The 21,662-nt window shown below is 37.9% G+C and overlaps 2 protein-coding genes across 4 annotated transcripts; both read left to right on the forward strand.

Annotated features, from left to right (window-relative positions):
* The first annotated feature begins 255 nt into the window (after positions 1-255).
* Positions 256-10,251, forward strand: LOC103467745 (oxysterol-binding protein-related protein 2-like). 2 transcript variants are annotated; one of them, XM_081609218.1, is made up of 14 exons: positions 256-382; positions 649-798; positions 898-1,009; positions 3,281-3,356; positions 3,523-3,657; positions 4,779-4,876; positions 4,974-5,156; positions 6,088-6,195; positions 6,268-6,357; positions 7,259-7,376; positions 7,964-8,083; positions 9,166-9,289; positions 9,371-9,550; positions 10,111-10,251. In XM_081609218.1, exons 2-13 carry the CDS (start codon positions 762-764, stop codon positions 9,508-9,510), a joined length of 1,341 nt encoding a protein of 446 aa, XP_081465344.1. In that variant the 5' UTR covers positions 256-382; positions 649-761; the 3' UTR covers positions 9,511-9,550; positions 10,111-10,251. The 2 variants fall into 2 exon arrangements, with proteins under 2 accessions (XP_081465344.1, XP_008412629.1); XM_008414407.3 differs by having other exon boundaries at positions 9,371-9,461.
* A 3,017-nt stretch (positions 10,252-13,268) lies between these two features.
* On the forward strand, positions 13,269-21,429 carry LOC103467746 (proteasomal ubiquitin receptor ADRM1). 2 transcript variants are annotated; one of them, XM_008414408.3, is made up of 10 exons: positions 13,269-13,398; positions 14,883-15,110; positions 15,188-15,304; positions 16,068-16,191; positions 16,271-16,357; positions 17,168-17,270; positions 17,344-17,582; positions 18,186-18,343; positions 18,441-18,543; positions 19,952-21,429. In XM_008414408.3, the coding sequence occupies exons 2-10, from the start codon at positions 14,901-14,903 to the stop codon at positions 20,053-20,055; spliced, it is 1,245 nt and encodes a 414-aa protein (XP_008412630.2). In that variant the 5' UTR covers positions 13,269-13,398; positions 14,883-14,900; the 3' UTR covers positions 20,056-21,429. The 2 variants fall into 2 exon arrangements, with proteins under 2 accessions (XP_008412630.2, XP_008412631.2); XM_008414409.3 differs by having other exon boundaries at positions 13,301-13,398; positions 14,886-15,110.
* Positions 21,430-21,662: the final 233 nt, after the last annotated feature.

Genomic DNA, 21,662 nt, shown 5'->3' on the forward strand with positions numbered 1-21,662 from the left:
GAGTCATTTCTTGCTTCTTTTTACTTTCACATGAGTAAAAATGTTGAAGTATTGCTACTCTTATTTGAGTATCTTATCTGATTTTAATTATTTTTAATTCAAATCTACTCAGACGTGTCGACAAAATCAAATTTTATTCTTTATGTCTGAATATTAATGTTCAGCCTGGTGGGGGAATAAATTTCCTTTGTCTTATTATTGAATGTGAGTTTAAAATAGCAGCTCCTTGCCTTCTATTTCTAGGCATCTCCTAGCTGCGATCTGATTGGCTGAAGGCCCTGCCAATCACCGTGTCCTTGCCGCCCACTTCCGGCAGGCTCCAGTGGCGCTACACTTTTCAGTTGTTTTTGTAAGCAGAGTCCAAACTGACACAAATTAACAGGTATGTGTACTGTGTGATTGTTCGTGTCGGAGTGTAAACACGTGTTTGCGTGTAAACGTGTCAGTGTCATGAGCTAATCTCGGCTCCAGATCACTGTTAACTGTCTCCAGATGCGATGCTAGTAGCTAGTTAGCCGTTAGCTGAGATTTTGTGAGGAGCGTTGCGGCTGACAACGAACCAGAAACAGGTTATCGTTTCTGTCACAACCTCTGTTGCGGTTATGTTCGGCTCCACTGAGTGGTTTTAAAGAACTGTCCGTCTTACAGGTCGTGTTTGTGGCAGTCTGTGATGCTCGCAGGGAGGCGGGGCAGCAGAAACGTCGGACCGACGGTGGAAACATGACTGCTGAGTAACATTTTGTTACCTTTTTCTGCTCAGTATGAACAGCGAGGAGGAATTTTTCGACGCTCAGACAGGTGAGACTGGCTAACAGAGGCGTGGCATCGTTATGGTTTCTCCACATGTCTCAGTGAATGAAATGGGTGTTCTGTTTCTTGACACTTCCCCCGTCCCAGGACTGGAGTCTGATGATTCCGGTGAGGTCAGTTTCAAAGATGCCCTGGTGTTTGACAGCAACGAGGTGACCGATGGCAGCAGCAAGCAGGAGAACGGGGTGTGGGAGCGCAGGTGGGAAAATATCAATGAACTCACTTTATTTATATTGCTCCAACTCATGACCCTTCATCTGAAAGCAATTTACAGCAAAAAGAAAAAGGAGTTTCAATCCCATCATTGATGCCAAGTTGGTGTTATCAAAGTGTTTTCTATCTAAAGAACTCCAAAGGTTTGCATTAAATTATCATTGAATCTCAGAATTTGGCCATTTCATCATTCAATTTGTACAGGTTCATCATGCAACATAAAGTTGCTTTTTATCTATAATAATTTTATGTACAGATTTGAATTTGTTTTTGCTTTTTTGTCTAAACTAGGTACTTGAATCAAACAATCAAGTTTATTTACTTAGCATATTTCATCAGTTCAAAGTGCTTTACATCATGAAAACGGATGAAAGCACATAATAGAGTCAACAGTTGTAAAAACAAATAACAGATGTTACATGTTGTAGTCATCACCACACATCAGATGTGTTGGTCAACATTCCATTTATTATGGTTTAAAATCGATTCTAAACTGGAACTCAGTGTTTCAGCTGTTTCCTGGAAGTTTGTTCCAGATTTGAGGTGCGTAGAAGCTGAAAGCTGATTTTCAGTATCTATTTGATCATTTGTGCCTTACAGTCAATCCTCAGAAAGCAATATACTTCAGGTCTAATATTTTAATGCTAACCAAGTCCAATCAATTGTCAAAAACAAGCTTTATTCATAAGTTTTAGGCAATATATTGATTTAGTAAAGAGCTGAAGAAAGTCATGCATTTGTAACATGAACAGAAGTCATGACATGAACAATAATATATTAGAATATTATTGAAAAGTTAAATTATTTCAGCATCTCTCATGTAATTACACAGAGACTAATGTTTTAAAACCTTTCTTTTTGGTAATTATGATTTGTTATCCACTTACAGATGATGAAAAGACAACATTTAAGATCTGAATATTTAATCAGATCAATTAAAATGTTTGTCTCACTCTTGTACTCAACCTTCTGATCTGATTTTATTTACATCATATTTGATATAAAGGTTTAAAAACTTGATGGATTTACATTTTACAGCGGCTGCTCTGATTATTTGGAGTAATTTAGCTTCTGATGTAGAAACGTTTTTATCTCGTGAATGAGAGTCGTGTCTAAAGTAAACCTTATATGTGGGTTTTTGGCACAAGAAAGTAGTACATTTTTACTTTAAACAGAGTTAAAGGCTGAAATATGAAAGAAGGAGCTAGCTGAATGTTTCCAAAGTGAAAACTGATTAAAAACTCAACACCCTGTTACAGTGAACATAAACAAAGACGAGATCTGAACAGTCAGTATGGAGTCCACTGAGTTGGCTTTCCTGGAAACGGTATAAAAATAAACAGGCAGTGGTGCATGCAGAGAGCGCAGCGTCGCAGGATTCAGTCGGGTTTTGTTTACAACACAATGAGGTTACGGGATGAGATTTCCTTCAGACCCAAAATACAAAATATGGTTGTGACCATCATAAACAGCCCGGCGTGCAGCAGGAGGAATCACTAGAGAGCAACAAAGATTCGGAGATGAAGAAGACTTTTTATCTTTATTTTATCTTTATTAATACAAACATTCAGAAAATTTCTGAATGTTTACATTAATAGAAGGTAACTGTTGGTAATGTCTTGTATAACAAGTTATCTGTAAACTGTTTGAATGCAGGAACGTCTTCAAACAAGTTTTGATTTGAGAAAACGTTTTAGTGCATTTTAAGTTCAAATGGATAAAAGAAATAATGTTTTCATTCATGTGGAGCTACCGTTACTTAAAATGGAGTTTGATGTATTAATTTTTAATTACGAGAATCAAGTCATAATATTACCAGAATAAATGCATAAAAATAGGAGAAAAAAGCTGTGATAGTTATCAAGATCTGACGTGACCAAAACGACAAGTTTGTGTTTTTTTCTTCAAAATAAACCTTTGTTTTCACAATAGCCTCAAAGTCCTGCTACTGATAATAATTAGATTTTGATGTGTTAAGGATTCAATATTTCGTTATATATAAAACCGATACAAAAGTATAAAGTTATCTATTAAATCGCAAGATGCTCAACATTCCTCATTTAAATTTTTGTTTATTTTTTATGTGGAGTTCTCATAAAATTACTACTTTATTCTCCTAATATTTATTCTGGCAATGTTACAACTTTATTCTCGTAATTTAAAAGTAATAATTTTCAGCCCGGCTTTAATGCTTCTTTAATTTTTTTGGCTGCTTTTTAGCAGTTTTTTAATATCCTTTTGTTTAAATGTGCGCCAGGAAAGCCCTGCCTGCAGAAACAATCTCCAAGAACAATTTCAGTGTGTGGAGCATATTGAAGAAATGTGTTGGAATGGTGAGTCCCAAAAAACCCCAAACTCATCCAAAGGGTAGCAGAGTTTTGTGAATGCTAAAGTTTTCTCACAGCTTTACTTCGTAATTGTTGAAAAGTGACATTTCCAGTTGTTTCTGACAATGTTTTTCCATAATTATGAATGAATTTGATTTGCCTCCTATCGCAGGAGCTTTCCAAAATCGCGATGCCAGTTGAGTTTAACGAGCCGCTGAGTTTTCTCCAGAGAATCTCTGAGTACATGGAGCACACTCACCTCATCCACAAAGCCTGCAGCCTGTCGGACGCCGTCGACCGCATGCAGGTAGGGACCCGATTATTTCCTCCGGAAAGAACCGCAGTTTAATCACAAATTAAACTGATCTAGATGAGCTGTTTGGCTCCAAAACCTGCATACCTTTTCTTTAATGATCCATGAGAAAATCCTTTTTAATCGCTTCTTATTTTCTTCTAAGATATGTTGACATATTAAATACAAAGGTGAAGGAAGCAAAAACACTTTATCCAGAATCAAGTCCTTATTTTATCACCTCTGACCCGTTCCAACACATTTAACGTGTTTTTATTGAGCTGAAGGAGCTGTGTGAACTCTTTTTCTAATTATTATTATTATTATTATTATTATTTATTATTATGTATATTTAATCCCTGAACATTAAATTCTCTTAGCACAGCTAAATAAATAAAAAATGTATTCATAAGTTGAAATAATTACAGATTTAAAACAAACAAATGTAACGTTGTATTAATGCTTATGGAGCAAATCTGTAGAAAAATCAGTCAAAAAAGAAAACTAAGAGTAGATCAAGTTTTACTTTTATTGAAATAATAAAACATATCAAAGTATAATAACTGCTGTATCATTACATAGATATTATATCTTTTGCTTTTGTCTTCACTGGGTGTTCTGTGCTTAAGATCAATATTTTTTTCTCCTTTTTATCCAAAACGTTTTGTTAATATCAACATGTAACATATTCACATTAAACTGTAAATAAATATAAGTAATTATAAGCTGAGATAATTGAAAACAAGGTGTGTGTAACTTCATTAGCGCACACAGAGCATCTGCATAGCATATGAATGCGTCTAATTAATTAAAATGACCAGCTTGCTGCAACATTGACCCAGAAGCTGAAAATCTGTGACACATTTGAAGTCTCTGATTTACAACCCTGTTTATCAGCTAACGTTAGCCAGCGTTAGCTAACGTTAGCCAGCGTTGGCTAACGTTAGCCAGCGTTAGCTAACGTTAGCCAGCGTTGGCTAACGTTAGCCAGCGTTAGCTAGTGTATCACATGTTAAAGAGGCAGTGACTTTGTTTTCTTACAGCATCTTTATCTGCCACTGAAATTATGCACGTCAGATATGAAGTGGCATGATTGGGGTAAAATGGTTCTGATCCGGTTCTCGTCTGGGTCACAGGTTGTTGCTGCGTTTGCTGTTTCCGCTGTAGCATCTCAATGGGAGAGAACTAGAAAGCCATTTAATCCTCTGCTGGGGGAAACGTATGAACTCATAAGGTAAAACCCTATAGATATATTTATCCTAATATCTACCAGCTTTTCTACGATTCTGCGCCTGTTTTCTGACTGATTTGTGTGTTTTTTGTTATTTTAGGGAGGATGAAGGATACAGATTGATCTCTGAGCAGGTGAGCCATCATCCCCCCGTCAGTGCCTTCCACGCTGAGTCTCTGAAGCAGGAGTTTGAGTTTCATGGCTCCGTCTGCCCAAAGCTGAAGTTCTGGGGTAAAAGTGTTGAAGCTGAGCCTCAAGGCACAATGACGCTGGAGTTATTAAAGTAAGCTTTTACTCACTTTTTTCAGTCATTTTTGTTGTGCATATTGTTGCTTTTGTTTACTTTATGACACTGCAACCTATTATTATTTTAGCAATTTTGTTGGGTAATCAGAGCACAATTGGCACATTCTGCAGGATTTTCATTTAACCACTTAAGTCTTTTATAGAATATTAAAATACATAAAATATGCAAATAATTTTTTTAATGAGAAAAGAAACATTTTATTATTTATTTTTTGTTTTTTCATCTTAAACCTTTGTTTCAAATTATGTTTTACCCAAAACAACTCAAGTGGCATCGTTTAGTTTACCTGGTTCAAATTCACTAAAGAAATGTTTTATTATTGCATTTTATGTAATAAAATGTTCCTTTTCATATTTAAAAAGAAACCGATTTGTTTGTTTGACTATTTACTATTTTAATGCGAATAAAATGTATATTAATGCAAAAATATTTTTACATTAATAAACAAACAAGCAGTAATTAAGCTAAAGTTATGAACGTGCTGTTTTTTCTGCAAATGGCTTTCTTTTTGAGTCTGTATACTTCAGTTTACTATTAATCGATTGCTAAATTAGTTGATGATTATGTCAATAATCGATTAATCGTTTCAGATTGAGCTAGCTAAATATGATGCTAGTTGTTCAGGCATCAGCTTCGTATTTAATCCAAATGTGAACATTTTTTTTAAAGGTTTTGTTGGCTCTAGTGGCCTTTATGTGAAAGTAGTTTGGCAGGAAAGAGAGTTATGAGAGAGGGGGAGACATGCGGCAAGTGTCACCAGGCCGGGATTTGAACCTGCGACCACCGGCATGAGGACAAAATATGGGTTGTGCTTTGTCCCTGCACCACCACAGCACCCTGAAATGTGAAATTTTGGATCTTTCTTGGATTACCAGGACTGAGTTTTGATGCTGTATTTTTACTGTAGACATAAAGAAGCGTACACCTGGACGAATCCAATGTGCTGCGTCCATAACATCATTTTGGGGAAACTCTGGATCGAACAATACGGAACAGTGGAAATAGTCAACCACAGGTACAGTTACTGATGCTGGAAAAGCTTGTTGTGAGTTTTTGTCCCTCATTTATGCTGCCCTGGTTCCCTCAGCACTGGAGATAAATGCATCTTGAACTTTAAACCCTGTGGGATGTTTGGAAGAGATCTTCACAAAGTCGAAGGATTTATCCAAGACGGAAGGTGAGAACAGGAGCAGGTCGGGTACCAGGGTTGGGCGATTGACCCATTTTATCTATTCATTTCATTTTTGGGTTTTCAAAGGTTTAATTTTTGGAAAATATGGATTCACCTCCCCCATCATTGCACTTGTTGGGTTTCCATAGTTACGAGTGATGCCAGCTCACCAAGGCGGCCATCTTGTTTAAGCTTATATTTATTTGGACTTTGATTTCAGATCAACTCCATGACAAAGTATTAGGGCCAGGATACAAATATTTTTTATTATAAGAATAAAATCATAATATTACAAGAAAAAAGTCACAATATCAGGAGAATGAAGTTATTTTTAATCACAACTCCTGCACAAAAATAACAAGAAATTAAAAGTTATACTTTGCAATACACTTTACTGAAATACTTATTTTTTCAACTCATCAGCATCAAATTATCCATATCAGGACTTGAGTTTATTTTGAAGAAAAAACCCACACAGATCGATCCTCGTCACTAATCTTTTTTCTAATTAAAATGTGTTTTTCTCTCTCAACATTTTAAGATGTTCTTCTGGCTAAATTTCATGTTTATTCTGCTAATATTGTGTCTTCATTCTCATAATTAATACAAATCCTAGAACTTTATCGTACAACTCACAGAAGCCGCTTTTGAAAGTATTTTTTATCAGCAATTTCTTTATTAGAAAGTAAATTACTTTTCTAAAAAAATAACATTTTTCTTTAGAAAATTAAAGAAATTAAGATTTATTTTTAAAATCTTACTTAAAAAATCTTTTTAAACTATCTTTCTATAATGAATTTTTAAAAAAATAAAAAGATTATTTTGCAGCCCTCCTGAATCCGCTCTGTCAGGCATAAAGTGTGATTGTTTGTTCTCTGAACTGACCGCGTCGCTGCGGTTGGACCAGTAAGAACAAGAGACACGTCATCTACGGGAAGTGGACGGAGAGCATGTACAGCATCGACCCCAGCCTTTCTGAAACAAAGAAGGCAGAGAAGACGACGGGCAGCGACCCACAGGAAGAGGTGAGAACATTTGAGCCAGTTTGATTTCTCTCACCTCGTCTGCAGAGCAGAAAAGCCTCCCGTCACTCCGGCTGGAGACCCGGCTGATCACTCATCATCTGGAACTAATTTACTGTCTATGCCAATTTTTTCTCTGTTAATATTCACAACCCTTCTGAAGCGTTTCCCACAGCCTGATGCTGCGTGGTCTCCATCCGGCGTGAAGGGAGCGTTTCTGCAAACTCATGCGATTGTCAGTTACCTGTTTGACGCGTCACTGACTCTGTTTTCTCAAACGGCATCTCTTCCTTTCACAATAACACGCAGTGGCGTTAGCGTAAGGTAAGGTAACAGCGTGTTTGATATCTCTCTTGTGCTGCTGCTGTTGTCTAGTTATGTTGACAGTGTACTTGTCTGACTAGATCATTGCCAGCACCTAAACCATGATGTCTTGCAATGACATGCCGTTGTTGCTTGAAACGTGTTGAGTTTGTGGCAACCGTAGTTCCCATGATTCACCTGTTTGCACTGAACCGTCTGCTCGGTTGGTTTGGCCTCGACGGTTTGAACATGACGGCTTTTTAAAAAAGATCTTTCTGTGTGTGTAGGGATGTAGCTATGCAGTGGAGGAGGACGATGAATTTCCAGAAGGTCAGGATACGGTGATTGTGATACCAGGAAGTGCCTTACTGTGGAGGATAACGCCTCAGCCCAGTCACTCTGCGCAGGTCGGCTTCCATCACAGGAATCGGAAACGTTTTGTAGTTGTTCTCGAGGATTTAAAGTGTTCACCTTTTAATTGATTAGTCACGTTGTCAATCTGTCAGCGCTGAACTTCAGCACCTGCCAGCAGGGCAGGTTCATCCGTTCTGCACATACGAGTAAAAATTACTGACGACTCATCGTCTATTTTTCATCTCAAAGTCCTGGACTTTATCCATGTCTTTGATAACAGAGGCTTATTTTGCTTATTATTATTTGCTTATTTTACGTCTTTTTTTATATACATATTCAGTGGATGTGAAATGTTTTGTTTTGTCATTTACTGCTGAATCTGAGATAATTATTGAAAAGTTTGGAGTCTCTGGTTTGAGTCTCTCCTAGAGAACGGGTTCAGCTTTGGGTCAGTAACTTTTCACCAAATCTGACAAAAATCACATGTGGAGTACCACAGGGCTCCTTCCTGGACTCCCTCTAATTTAATATGCACATGCTCCCATTAGCTCAAGTTATAACAAGTAAAGAGATTAGCTACCACAGCGATGCAGAGGATGCACAATGAACACATACAGACTTTTAGTAGATGTTTGAACAGATAAATGTGTGGACAGAAACTGAAGTTTGACCTAAAGAGGAACGATCTAGAGTCAACACACAGCTTCAGTTATTACAGCTGGAAATCTTGGAGCAGTGATGAACTCTGACCTGAACCTTCAGAGCCACATAAAGACAGTTACAAAGTCGGCCTTCTATCACCTGAAGAACATTTCCAGGATTAGAGGATAAAATATGCCAAGAAGACCTAGAGAAATTGATCCATGTGTTTATCTTTAGTCGTATTGATTACTGCAGCAGCGTCTTTTTCTCAAATAAACCCGACTTGGTTGAAAAGTTGCTAGAGCCAGTCATAAATGATTTATAAATTAGTAATTTAAACAAACAAGCCAAGACATTTAATAGGTTACTTTGTCCTTCTGGAGCACATTTTAAGTTTCGTATTGACTGTAGTGAGTTTATTTGGTTTGTTGGGGGATCGTTGACCCAGTGAGTGTAAAAGTTTCGGGCGTCTTGTGTTTTTTCTTTTTGGTAGATGTATAACTTCACCAGCTTTGCTGTGACGCTGAACGAGCTGGAGCCCGGCATGGAGAGGCTGCTGCCGCCAACGGACTGCCGGCTGAGGCCCGACATTAGAGCCATGGAACATGGAGACATGGGTAAGTAGACAAAACAAAGACATTTTGATGTTTTATTAATTAAATTTGCTTTATTACTCTTTATTCTTCTGCTTTCTTCAGACTTGGCTAGTGCAGAGAAGGAGCGATTAGAGGAAAAACAGAGGAAGGCTCGCAGAGAACGATCAGCGGGTGAAGAGGAGTGGTCGACCAGGTCAGAGCTAACAGCTGCCAGTCTTCTTTACTCCGATACCTCTAAATAAAATCCAGTGCAACCAGTCGCCTTCCTACATTACCTTATTAGTAAGTCTGTTCCTCGGGTTGTGACATGGGAAATAATTTCACTGGAACTGGAATGTTTTCATCAATACTGACGTAAAACAAACTCCTATATCTTGCTGAAAAGTTACTTGTAAATTAGTTTAGTCTTATTTCAAGTGTAATAAAAGATTTGCACAAGAAACTGGATAAAAATACTTGGTGATAATTTGTATTTTTACAGTGTATCCATACAATTAAATTTGAATTATTTAAGAAATTGTTAAAAACCATTTATTGGTACCACTTTACTTTTCAAACGTAGCGGAGATGACTGACACTGAAATTGTTTGATGTCGTAAATGTGGGTGTTGCTGTTTGACCTCTGACCTCAGGAAACTTTTTATTAATATATTTAAAGTGATAGCAGCACAAACAAAAACTTCCATTGTGTTAGAGCTTCACTCATTTCTTATGTTTCAGTTAAAACGTTCGCTGATGTCTGTAGTATCATTATTAATTTAAAAAGTCAAAGGTAAATTTTTTTGTATCTCCAGGAGCTTTTGATTTCTCTCTAAAAGCAGGTTTCATCTGTTTCCCTTCAGGTGGTTCCGAATGGTAACAAACCCTTTCACCGGAGCAGAGGACTGGCAGTACACAGGCGGATACTTTGACAGGAAGTACACAGACTGTCCCAACATTTACTGATGCACAAAAAAAGAAAGAAACTCTGTGTTTCTGGAAAATGTTCACTTTATTTCTCTGCATCTCAAATCTCTGCGACTTGAAAACCGGGCAGGTTACTCAGACCGGCACTGTGTCTCTGTTGGAGCAAACCGTTAAGCGACTGTGAACGTGCTCTGCGGGAGAGTTTTAGAGAAACGTTGACGTCAGACATCTTCATCGTCATTTACCCTAAACGCTCGTCATTTAAGGGTTTTAAACCAGCCAGAGGCGGGAGCTCTGCAAACACAAACGAGCTGCAGAAGCGTTTTAGTTCACTTCATGTTGCATTTAAATATCAGGGATTATTTAAACACATCCTCAACTTTTATATAACCGACTCTGAAATTAGATGTCTATTTTATTCAGCACTACGTATCTTTAAAATGTCACAAGTGTTTCTGTGAATAGAGATTTAAAAAAAAAAAAAACAAGCTGCTTTTAACCATGTTTATGTTTATCGTAAGCGAATATTGTCGGTACAAATATATAGTTGTGTGTAGAGAACAAAAAAATATAAAAATACAATGGTGCTTGCATGTTCACCAAGATGCTAATAGACAAGTTAGAGCCATAAAATAATGATTTCCTGCACTGAGTATAGAAACATTTATGGACAAACTCTGAGTTTGACACTGTGGCTGCCTCTCACCTTTATGCTCTGAAAAACACAACAGAAAAAAACTAAGTGTCAGAAATCCAGTTAAGAAAACTAAATGATTATTAAGCTTCTTCTCCTTCTTCCACTTTTAAACGTGGAGCTGTGGAGCCCCCTACAGGACAAATTAAAAAATATATTTTGCATTCTCTCACGACAAATGAGCAAACACACCCTGGTCTATTTTTTATACGAAAACATTCTTAGATCTTTGCTGCAATTTTTTTTTTAATGAATCTATTACTGTGTGTTTATGTTTGTTTGTAAACCAATCAGACGACCAGTATGAAAAAGACACAATCAAAACATTCAGATGACTTTGTGAAAATAACTCGAAAAATAGTCCAAATGGTTTAGATGTATTTTTCTTTCCTCCGTAGAGAAAGTTTGTTTATTTCTTAGAAGGGATGGAAAACCCATGTTTGAGCTGCTTTGCTTTCTTACATTACAGCAGAAAATATTTCAGTATTAAATTGTGTACATTATTTCAAAGGAAAAAAAGTCCCCCTTGTCCCTTAGGGGGCTCCGTACGAAGCAGAATATTGGCATGGATGTGTTTGGTTTTTTTTTTGTGGAAAATTTAAGCTAATTGCACCTTTAAAATGATGCCAAACTGTCTCTTAGTTGAAACTCAACAAAAGCGTCAAAAGAAAAGGGAAATGTTGCTCTGAGAGCGTCTGTGTGCTCTGGATAAATGCTGGGTTTCAAAAGGAGAGGCGCAGCCCTGCATGACGGAGAGCTTTAAGTTTCCGTGTGGAAGCCTGCACTTCGTTTTCAGCCTCGCCTCGTGACCCCGGGACGCTGCAGACACCGTGAACCTATGCAAACCGATCCATCCTCTCCGCCCTCCTGAAATGTGAACCCTCAAACTCTTAATTTCCCCTTCAGATACACCGAGTGCTGAAAGTAAAACACTAAATAAGTAGATGCTGCAGCTGATTTCTGTTGCTGTTGAGCATAAAAGCTGCACATTTGAGCGCTCACAGTCCTATGCACTTATATGTACAGTGAGAGTTCTCCCTTTGCTCTGATTTTTAAAGCACTTTCGAAGCCTGCAGGTTCAATCTGACGGATATTTTCATCCTTTTACCCCTGTGTCTCTTTACTTTGTCGATAATGTTTACATTGTTCGTTCTTTTCCTCCGCTCTTCATACTGTTACCCAAAACCATATGCATACAAGCATATTTAAATAATAAATTATGGACTACAAAATGAACTGCTTGTTGTGGTTTTTAAGGGTTCATGGTGTTTCAATCAGAAAATGAATAAGAATAAAATAGGAGTTTCAGTTAGAAAATGGGTTGTTTACTTGTTTACTTTTGTTTTAAATTAATTTTTTGTATATAGCTGTTTATTTTTTATTACTCTACGATGCTGAATAGGTTTTTCATTTTATGGAAATTAAATTGGGTGCAGCCTAAACTGAATAGAATTACAGACATTTTTTTTATTTTTATCTTAAATACAAAATGAATGGCTTTTTTACAGCTGACATACTCCAGTTACTGATTAATCAATTACTAAATTAGTTTATTGCTCAAATGTTTTATCAGCCCTAGAATAAATGTATTTTTACTTTGAAAGTATTCACTTTTATGTTTGATATTATGTACTTATTATTTTCCATAAAGTACAACTGAAAATAATATTTAAATATAAAAAGTTCTCTTTTTTAAATCTTAGTTTAAATAAGGAATAATAAAAAATGACAACTTTTGGTGCATTTTCCCCAGCTTTTTAAAGTCTAAAGGTAATGTTGTTTAATCTGTGTTTTTGTTGGCTTCAATTTAATTAATTTATTGTATTTAATAAATCATATAAAACATTTTTGGTTATGTTTTTAGCATTTTTAAATCACTTGATTATCAAATGTATTACATTTTATAAAGAAATCACTTCCATATAATTCAATTTAAAAAAAATCTATTGATAGCTTTAATACTTTTTGTTAATATTTTACATTTTAATAGTCAAAAGTTTAATATTTGTAAAATTTTAGTTTATTCACTAATTTGTCTAAAGTATTTTTCAGCATATTTCACAATTAAGGAAAATAAATGAATTTGGAAAACAATCTGCATCTTAGTGCATTTTTAGCCTGGTTTAACCTCGGAGTAATGTCTGTATTGGTTACATTTATTTTCATTCAGCTACTGATGTACAACGCATCAAACTAATTAGGTAGTAAAAAATAAAGTGATAGCATACATTTATTTTATTAACCTTATTGTATCTTTTAGTTTGACGTGTTTAGTGTTAGTCTAATTTAATTGTATTACACTGCCAGCGCTATAATAAATATTATAAATTTGATTTATTTTTGTGTCTTCTAGTTTGACGTGTCAACCTAACTCTGTTATCTCTACCGAACATGCGCAGCAGATTTAAACGCCCTCAGGTTGACGTTCGGTTGAGCCAATGAGAACGAAGCTCCGCCGCTGGTCAGCCAATCACAACAGGCGTCACAGACTTCTGTGGTTTTGCAGCTGAAGGATAATTCCGACAGAAATGTGAGTATAAATGGTGTTTTTATCTGGGTTTCTGGTCTAAATTACGGCTCTGGCTGCATGGTAAGTCGGTGGGGGTGAAATGTGAAGCCGCAGCCGAGCGGTGACGGCTCGGAGCTGGAAACGGACCTCTGTATGCAGGATGCAGAGTCATGTCCGTCTGCGGCAAGACTCCGCTCCAGTTCATCTGTGTTTACGGGAGAACTGGGACAAGTCTGCTTCCAGCTGCATTCACACTCTCTTATATCAGTTTCCACAGAATAGTCCGACCAAGATATAATGTGTTTTTTATTGTAGGCTGTGAAACAAAAACACATGAGACTTTAAACATCAGAAGTATTTTTATATTTTTTAATATCAAACCTGTTTTTAATCTTGCATCTTGAATCTCATTCAGAGGACCTGATCTTAGCATGTTGCATCCAAAATTCATTTACTGCGTTGATAAGCGTATGTAATTGAAAGATTCAGATACCAATAATGCTTTGAAGCTTTGTTGCAAAATTTCCGTGGAGCTAAATTGATTAAAATGTGTTTATAATTAACATTTTTGAAACAGACAAAAGTATAAACCAAAAAATATTGAAACTGAAGAAAGCAGTTTCAAAACTTTAAAAATATATATATGTATATATATATATTAAACTAAAAACTGCTTGAAACTGAGAAAAAAAATTATCTCTTTACATTGCCAACAACAAACTTCTACAATCATTTTAGTTTAATGGATTCAAGTTTCACACTGAGGAGTAACAATACTGGAAAAATCACTTGAAAGACCAGAAATTCACAAAATAAATCTGTAGACGGTGGGATATTTCCTCTGGTTAAATATCCATCCACAGACTGGAGAAATTTAAACTTGCACCAGTTATTTCATAAGTTTGTTTCATGTTACGACATATTAGGACCATTTTACATGGAAAAAAATGGAGCAAGTTTTTTCCAAAATTTGGAGATTTTTTTTTCTTGTTGGCAAAAAAAAAAAATCACATTTTTGTGATTGTTTAAAAAAAAAATTCTAGAAAAAACAAGGACATTTCTGAGCTTGAAATGTTGAAGGTTTGTTTTAAAAAACTCAGGAATTGTGAGATTAATCTCATAATTTTTTTAGTAAAGAGAACAAGAATAGTTCTTAGTTTGAAAAGTTGAAAACGTTCGACATTTTGAAATGTTCTTGACTTTTTAAAAAAATTTTTTTAGAATATTTACAACTTTTGAAACTCAGAAATTAAATTTTTTTTCCCTCAAATTTCTGAGATTAATCTCAACATTTCTGAGTTTTTTCCTAGCAAATTTTTGACTTTTCAAAGCCAAAAGTTTTTGTCTTTTCTAGAAAATCTTTGTGGAAATTTACTCATTTTCTTCTAGCCACAATGGCCCTAAAACACCACCGTAGTTTTATTAAACGCTGAGTTCATGCAAACCTCTGAGTGGAGCCGTGGAGTCGAACCACCTTCCAGATGTTTGTGTCTCCCTTCCTGCAGCAGACCGTCCTCCTCATCATGGCGTCCGGCGCTCTGTTCCCCAGCCTGGTGTCCGGCTCCCGCGGCTCCTCCAGCAAATACCTGGTGGAGTTTCGGGCCGGTAAGATGACGATGAAGGGCAGTACGGTGACCCCCGACAAGCGTAAAGGTCAGGTCTACATCCAGCAGACGGATGACTCCCTCATCCACTTCTGCTGGAAGGATCGCACCACCGGGAATGTGGATGATGTAGGCGACAGAGTGGATTTTTAACCAAAATGACCTGCAGCTGGGTTTTCTAATATCACCTTGATTCCTCCGTTTAGGACCTGATTATCTTCCCTGATGACTGTGAGTTTAAACGGGTCAACCAGTGCACCACCGGACGGGTTTATGTGCTGAAGTTTAAAGCCGGCTCTAAGAGACTCTTCTTCTGGATGCAGGTTTGAAGCCAAAACACAAACTCTGTCGACTTCATCACTAATTTCCTCTTGGAACATTTTTGGCAACAATTGTCCTCCACAGGCTGTCTGGAGGCTGTTTCATGCTATTTGGCATTTCCACTAAAAGTGGAGCTAATTTTTTGAATAGCAAAAACGATTAATCGCAATAATCATAATTAACTGATTATTGAAATAATTGCCAACTAATTTAGTAATCAATTAATTGTTAACTTGAGTATACAGACTCAAAAATATTTAGAGCAGTAATTGAACCGAAACTGTAAATATGTTTTATTCAAATCTCCTCTAGTGTTACCCGGCTCAGATTTACTAAATGAATACTGTTATTGCTTTTTCAGCAATAAAAATTTTATTTTCTTATTTAAAAAATAAATTGAATTATTTGTTTATTTGAATCTTTTTATGTGTTTCTAGTATTGTATAACAAGCTTCATTGATTAAATGAAAGATCTGCAGGTTGGTTTTTTTTTTTTCTATCCAATTAATCAATAAAATAATAGATACAAGGGTGGATTAATCAGATGTGTATCACACTTTTCAGATATTTTTCTGTTAAAAAATTGAAGACGGTCATTCTTCCGCTTAATTATTGTCCACTTTGCATAGGTTTGTCACTTAACATCCAAATGAGATAGATGCATTGAAATTCAAAAGCTGTGAATACTTTTATTCACTTTTATAATGACAGCAATGAAATTTATTTAAAACTTATAGTGTGTTAGTTATTATTTTCTGTTTTCAGGAACCGAAAAACGATAAGGATGACGAGTACTGCCGCAAAGTGAACGAGTACCTGAACAACCCGCCCATCCCAGGCGCTCTGGGCAGCGGCGGCAGTGGAGGTCACGACCTTTCTGCGTTGGGAGGTAGAATCGCCATTATATAAACTTTATGATGATAAACCCTCAGTTCTGCATGACTCTTATTCCTTCTCTTTCTCTAAAGGTGAGGGTGGTCTGCAGAGTCTTCTGGGTAACATGAGTCACAACCAGCTCATGCAGCTCATCGGACCAACTGGACTGGGGGGGATCGGTACGTGAAGGCAGCCGTGTGGAGATAATGTGTTGTAAACAATAAATTTATAATTAATTGTCCTTCAATTGTTTATTAGATTAAATTACTAATGAAGTCCGCATAGGCCGTCTTTAAGTGTTGTAGTTTGGCCGCCATCCAGCAGAGGGCACCGGTGGTCGTCCGTAAGCGGAGCAGTTGAAGCAGATTAAAAATGGCGGCGGCGCCGTTCTATAACGGGAAAGAGAAACGGTCCAAACAGAATCCGGTGTGAGAGGAAAAATACACATTATGCGGCTCTGTTTTGAAATATAAACACTCGACAAATTCATTAAGTTATCACTTTCATTAGCGCTCATTTGGCCGAGCTGCCTGTCCGAACTCCGTCGACTTTATCAATTAAAAAATGACCGATTTGCTACGAGGAGATGATGACAGAAAAATGGAAACTTGGTGGAGGGAAAAATCCTCCCCATGAAGTTAATTCACTTCATGGAGCGAAGTTTTAACTTAATTTAAAGAACAACAATAGACGGCGATTCTGAATGGACATCTTTTCTTTTTTTTTTATTTTAATTTTTCTATTCTAATGTGAGAAAAGTACAATTTTCTGTTTGTTCAGTTTGATTTTTAATATAGCTGACAAAATAAATTTTTTTTAAATTTCAGCATATGAAAAATGTAGCACTGTGTTATGGAAAGATGGCCGGTCCTCTTGATACAAGAGAAAGCTCAGGTTTTTAAGAAAATGGCCACTCATTTGATCAAGTTTAGATGAATTAATTGTTGACTCTCAGCCGTAGAGGTGATGTGTGTTTCTCCTGATGCCAGGCGGTCTGGGGGCTCTGGCTGGGCCGGGCTTGGCCAACCTCCTGGGCAGCAGCAGCAGCAGCAGCAGCAGCAGCGTTCCTGCAGTCAGCAACTCCACCACCAGGTGCCTCAGTGTGTTTTCATTATAGAAGCAGCTTCAACTGGAGGCTGACTCTCATCTGATTCCTGTTTTCCAGTCCGTCCACCGCCGTCACGCCGACCTCCACCTCCACCGCCAGCCGGCTGGGCTCCACCCAGGTGCCCACCACTCCCATCACCCCCCTGGCCACGTCTTCACCCTCCCCCACAGCCTCCACCCTCTCCATCCCTGCTGCTACCGCCGCTGCAGCCGCAGCCAATCCCACGCAGCCCATCCAGCTGAGTGACCTGCAGAGCATCCTGGCCACCATGAACGTCCCAGCCAGCAGCCAGGGAGGTGAGGAGGGGAACATCCATCCATCCGTCCAATTATCCATTCATCCATCCATCCGTCCGTCCAATTATCCATTCATCCATCCATCCGTCCGTCCAATTATCTGACCGTCCATCCATCCATCCATCCATCCATCCATCCATCCATCCATCCATCCATCCATCCATCCATCCATCCATCCATCCATCCATCCATCCATCCATCCATCCATCCATCCATCCATCCATCCATCCATCCATCAAATTTACCATAGAGTAAATATCTTGTGTAACTTGGTATTGAACCTTTTGATTTATACTTTAATAATTGAGCAGAAAGAAGTGATAAAAATAAAAATTTCAACCATCCAATCAGAAAAATGCCTAATTAATAGTTTCTAAAACATCAAAAACCCAAACAGCTGCTGCGTCTCACTGCAGCGCTCAGCGGCAAAAGTCTGACGTTTCTCAGATTTTTATTAAATTGGCTGATAAAATCATCAGAATGTTTGTTTACGATGGAGTTTTGTGGCGAATTTGTAAATGTCAGAAAGGGAAAAAGCTTTTCAAAAAGGTTTTGCTGGTCCAAAAAGATAAAAACCAGTGTTGGCGTGTTTGCTTCTTGCAGTGGACCTGGCCAGTGTGTTGACCCCTGAGGTCATGGCTCCCATTCTGGCCAACCCAGAGGTGCAGCAGAGGCTGATGCCCTACCTGCCGTCCGGCGAGTCGCTGCCGCAGAGCTCAGAGGAGCTGCACAACACGCTCAGCTCGCCTCAGTTCCAGCAGGTACGAACGTCGTCCTCCGGCCAGGAGTCAGAACCCCGAGCTCGGCTCGCTTTTGTTCACCTCTTAATATTTGTGCTTGGTTTTTGTGTCTGTTCAGGCTATGAGCATGTTCAGCAGCGCTCTGGCGTCCGGCCAGTTGGGGCCTCTGATGAACCAGTTTGGTCTCCCAGCAGAGGCTGTGGATGCCGCCAATAAAGGAGGTCAGTCTCTAAACTAGAGGTGTCCAAACTTTTTAATGTTCTCCAAAATCATCAGCTTGAAAGCGGGTCAAAGGAAAGTCATTTTTAAAAACTAAAATCACCAACAATAAACTAAACATTTTAACTTTGTTAGTCTTATTATTTCAGGCAGGTTTTTTAAAAACAAAGCACATAACACTTTATTTGAATGAATATGACAAAACCAAGAACAAGATAATTAGCTTACCTGTTTGAAAAGAAGTAGGAAGAACTGAACACTAAAAATTAATCATCATAAAACACTTTCTGCATTTAGCCAAGTTTTAATACAGCAATTAAAAGCAGATTTAGGTGTAATTTAGTTGTTGCCATGACAATGGAATGAAACCATAAACAATAATCACTTTGTGATCATAGATTTTAATTTAAAACTTGTAGTTTTGTCGTGATTTATTCTTGAATTGTGGTCAGTGGGCCCGCATAAAATCAGTGCAGGGGCTGAAATGGCCCCCAGGCCCCAGTTTTAACACCCCTGCTCAAAACGTAATACAGTGAGTCATGGCTCCAAATGTTTTTATGTTTCCAATTAGATTAAAAAAGATTTAACTGTAATTTTTACCCTAGAACAAAACGATTAACATCTATACTTTTTTGCAAACTGAGATTTTAAATTGAAACATTAATTGAATATTTCCCTAATCTGAATAATCTGTGACGTCACTGCAATATTTAGGCCCGAGCAGCTAAACGCTGCGAAGGCCTATTGTTATTATAATTCTTACTGTTATTTGGCCTGCATTTGTTTTTATGCTACACTAGCACCACCTGCTGGTAGGCGCTGAAGCGTCAACAATGACGGTGCACTTTGCTCATTTATAGAGAAATTTACTCGTATTTATAGTCATATTAAACAAGTTAGATTATGCTTTCAGATCAGCATTGTTTCAGATTAAAAGTTTTTTTAAAACTGATAACTTCAATACACCTTTCATTGATTCATTTGAAATAATTGAATAAGGTCATTTATAATAAGGTGTAAAGAACTTTATTATCCCAAATGGATTGTTGTGGATGGTGATGCTGCTGGCAGGAAGAAGCTCCACTAGCAGTCAGTGTTTTGCAACAAATCAGAAAAGGCCTCTGACAGCTCATTTTCTGGGCAGCAGAGACGAAATTCCACAGTAACAAGTCGCTGTTGGCAAGCGCTGCTAATCCATCTCATTTGCTTTTGCCGCTCCTCTTTAAATTTCTGTCTGGCCGAACCGTTAGAAAGATGCTAGACTCTGGGATGTGACTCTTACTCATTATGGCTGAAAGAAGAGATTGTTTCGATTTATTCGTTTTTCCTTTATTCCTTGCTCAGTGTTTTAACCTCGTATTCAAAGATGTTTTATTTAAATTGGTACTATTTGCTCACGTTTTCTTGTAGATGTGGAGGCTTTTGCCAAAGCCATGGAGACGGAGACGAAGTCAGACCAGGAGAGCGACTCCAAAGACAAGAAGGACGACGACGAAGACATGAGTTTGGACTAAATGCTCCTTAAAGAAAGCTAACGCTATTATTTATAACTATTTATTTACCTGTTGCTGCTTAGTTTCTGTTACTTAAAGATCAGGGGCCTCATGCATAAAGCGTGTGTGTGCACAAAAAATGTGCACCAAAACCGATGTTCTTTCATGATTTTAATATTTTGTTTAAATGTAAACGATGAAACTGACCCGCATTTATCCTCAGACAATAACATAACACGCAAACTCAATAAAGAAAATAAAAATAGAAGGATGTGAAAACTTCACTCGAATGTAAATAGTACTTTTCCTCAGTTCTTGTCTCATAAAGATGTAACGCATTGGTCCGTGAGCCGAAGCGCATGGAACGCATCTATGGGGTAATTTAATTCTGACTGAAAAAGAAAACGGGGTTGGATCAGCAGATTCACTCAAACCTGCTGATTAAAATCAATCAACAGGGGTGATTATTTTTAAGGTGATCGAGGTGTGAATAATCACACATGTTCAGGTAGCTGTGAGCCGCGTACAGGCTCCACCAGCCTGTACGCGGACCAGAGCCAAACGCTCTGGTTCTCCACCAGAGCGTTTGGCTCTGGTGGAGAACATCGAAAGGATTCAGAGGGAGCCATTGGTCATATTGATCTGCTGGGAAATGATGATGATGATGAGCGTTTAGATTAATCCAGACTGATCATCCGGGATTTCCTAGCAGAACTTAAAGAGCCGCACGGTACCGGTACCGGTCAGCTGCAGTCATCCTTCAGCTGTGAGTGCCTTTATGGTCAGAAAGCATCTTTATTCTGTAAATGTAAAACTTCTGCACATGATTCCACTATTTAGAATAAACGTCCACTTTCCCACTCAGGCTCTCTGACGCGCTGTCTGCCCGGCTGAAAGCGCAGCTGTTTATTTTATTTGGATTTTTTTCTCTCTTTAAAATGTATTTTTATTTTTGTGAGGTGACCTTATGTGTCCTGAAAGCACCTTTTAAATAAAATATTATACTTACACTGCTACAAACAAGCACGTTGCCATGGTTACTGCCTCACGTGGTGGCAGACTTCTGGGTATTTATACTAATTTACATGTGTATTTATGGGTGGACCAGCAGCTGCGCTCAATTCCCCGCAGATTGGGATGCACAAAGGAAAGGTGCGCGGCCACATGCGTGTTCACGGTTTTATGCATCCGAATTTTTTCGCGCGCCGCACTTTTCTACACTTTTCCACAGTTTAGTGTGAAAACTTGCGCAGGCTTTATGCATGAGGCCCCTGCTGTGGTAACTGTTGCTCCAGTCCCAGCTGATCCCATCTGTAGACATGACTCCATGTCTGTCTCACCATGTTAACATGTCCTTATTCCAGGAGATTCTAAATTAAAACTTTGTTTGGTGCATTAATGACTCACAGTGTTTTGCAACACATTGGGTGAAGCTCGTCTTAAATTGGATTAAAAATCCATGAATCATCTGCTTACCTGAGATTAGGTGGTGGTGGCAGCAGCTCCAGGAGGGAAAACCAGACATTTGATATTTAATTATATATAAAGGGGAAGTATGTGTTCTCCAGGCACATAGTGACATTTTATAGCACAATCAAGTAACATTACCTTCAGTTGTTATAAAAATG

The sequence above is a fragment of the Poecilia reticulata genome, chromosome 7, assembly GCF_904066995.2.
Source record: "Poecilia reticulata chromosome 7, P_reticulata-male-v2, whole genome shotgun sequence".
In the NCBI taxonomy this organism is placed as follows: domain Eukaryota; kingdom Metazoa; phylum Chordata; class Actinopteri; order Cyprinodontiformes; family Poeciliidae; genus Poecilia; species Poecilia reticulata.

Excerpts from the sequence above, each read along its gene's own strand:
- LOC103467745 (XM_008414407.3), top strand. The coding sequence starts at position 762 with ATGAACAGCGAGGAGGAATTTTTCGACGCTCAGACAG. Across the intron at positions 4,877-4,973 it reads GAAACGTATGAACTCATAAG|GGAGGATGAAGGATACAGAT; the intron begins GTAAAACCCTAT and ends TTGTTATTTTAG. Across the intron at positions 9,462-10,110 it reads GAAGAGGAGTGGTCGACCAG|GTGGTTCCGAATGGTAACAA; the intron begins GTCAGAGCTAAC and ends GTTTCCCTTCAG.
- LOC103467746 (XM_008414408.3), top strand. The coding sequence starts at position 14,901 with ATGGCGTCCGGCGCTCTGTTCCCCAGCCTGGTGTCCGGCTCCCGCGGC. Across the intron at positions 17,271-17,343 it reads GTCAGCAACTCCACCACCAG|TCCGTCCACCGCCGTCACGC; the intron begins GTGCCTCAGTGT and ends CCTGTTTTCCAG. Across the intron at positions 18,344-18,440 it reads GCTCGCCTCAGTTCCAGCAG|GCTATGAGCATGTTCAGCAG; the intron begins GTACGAACGTCG and ends GTGTCTGTTCAG.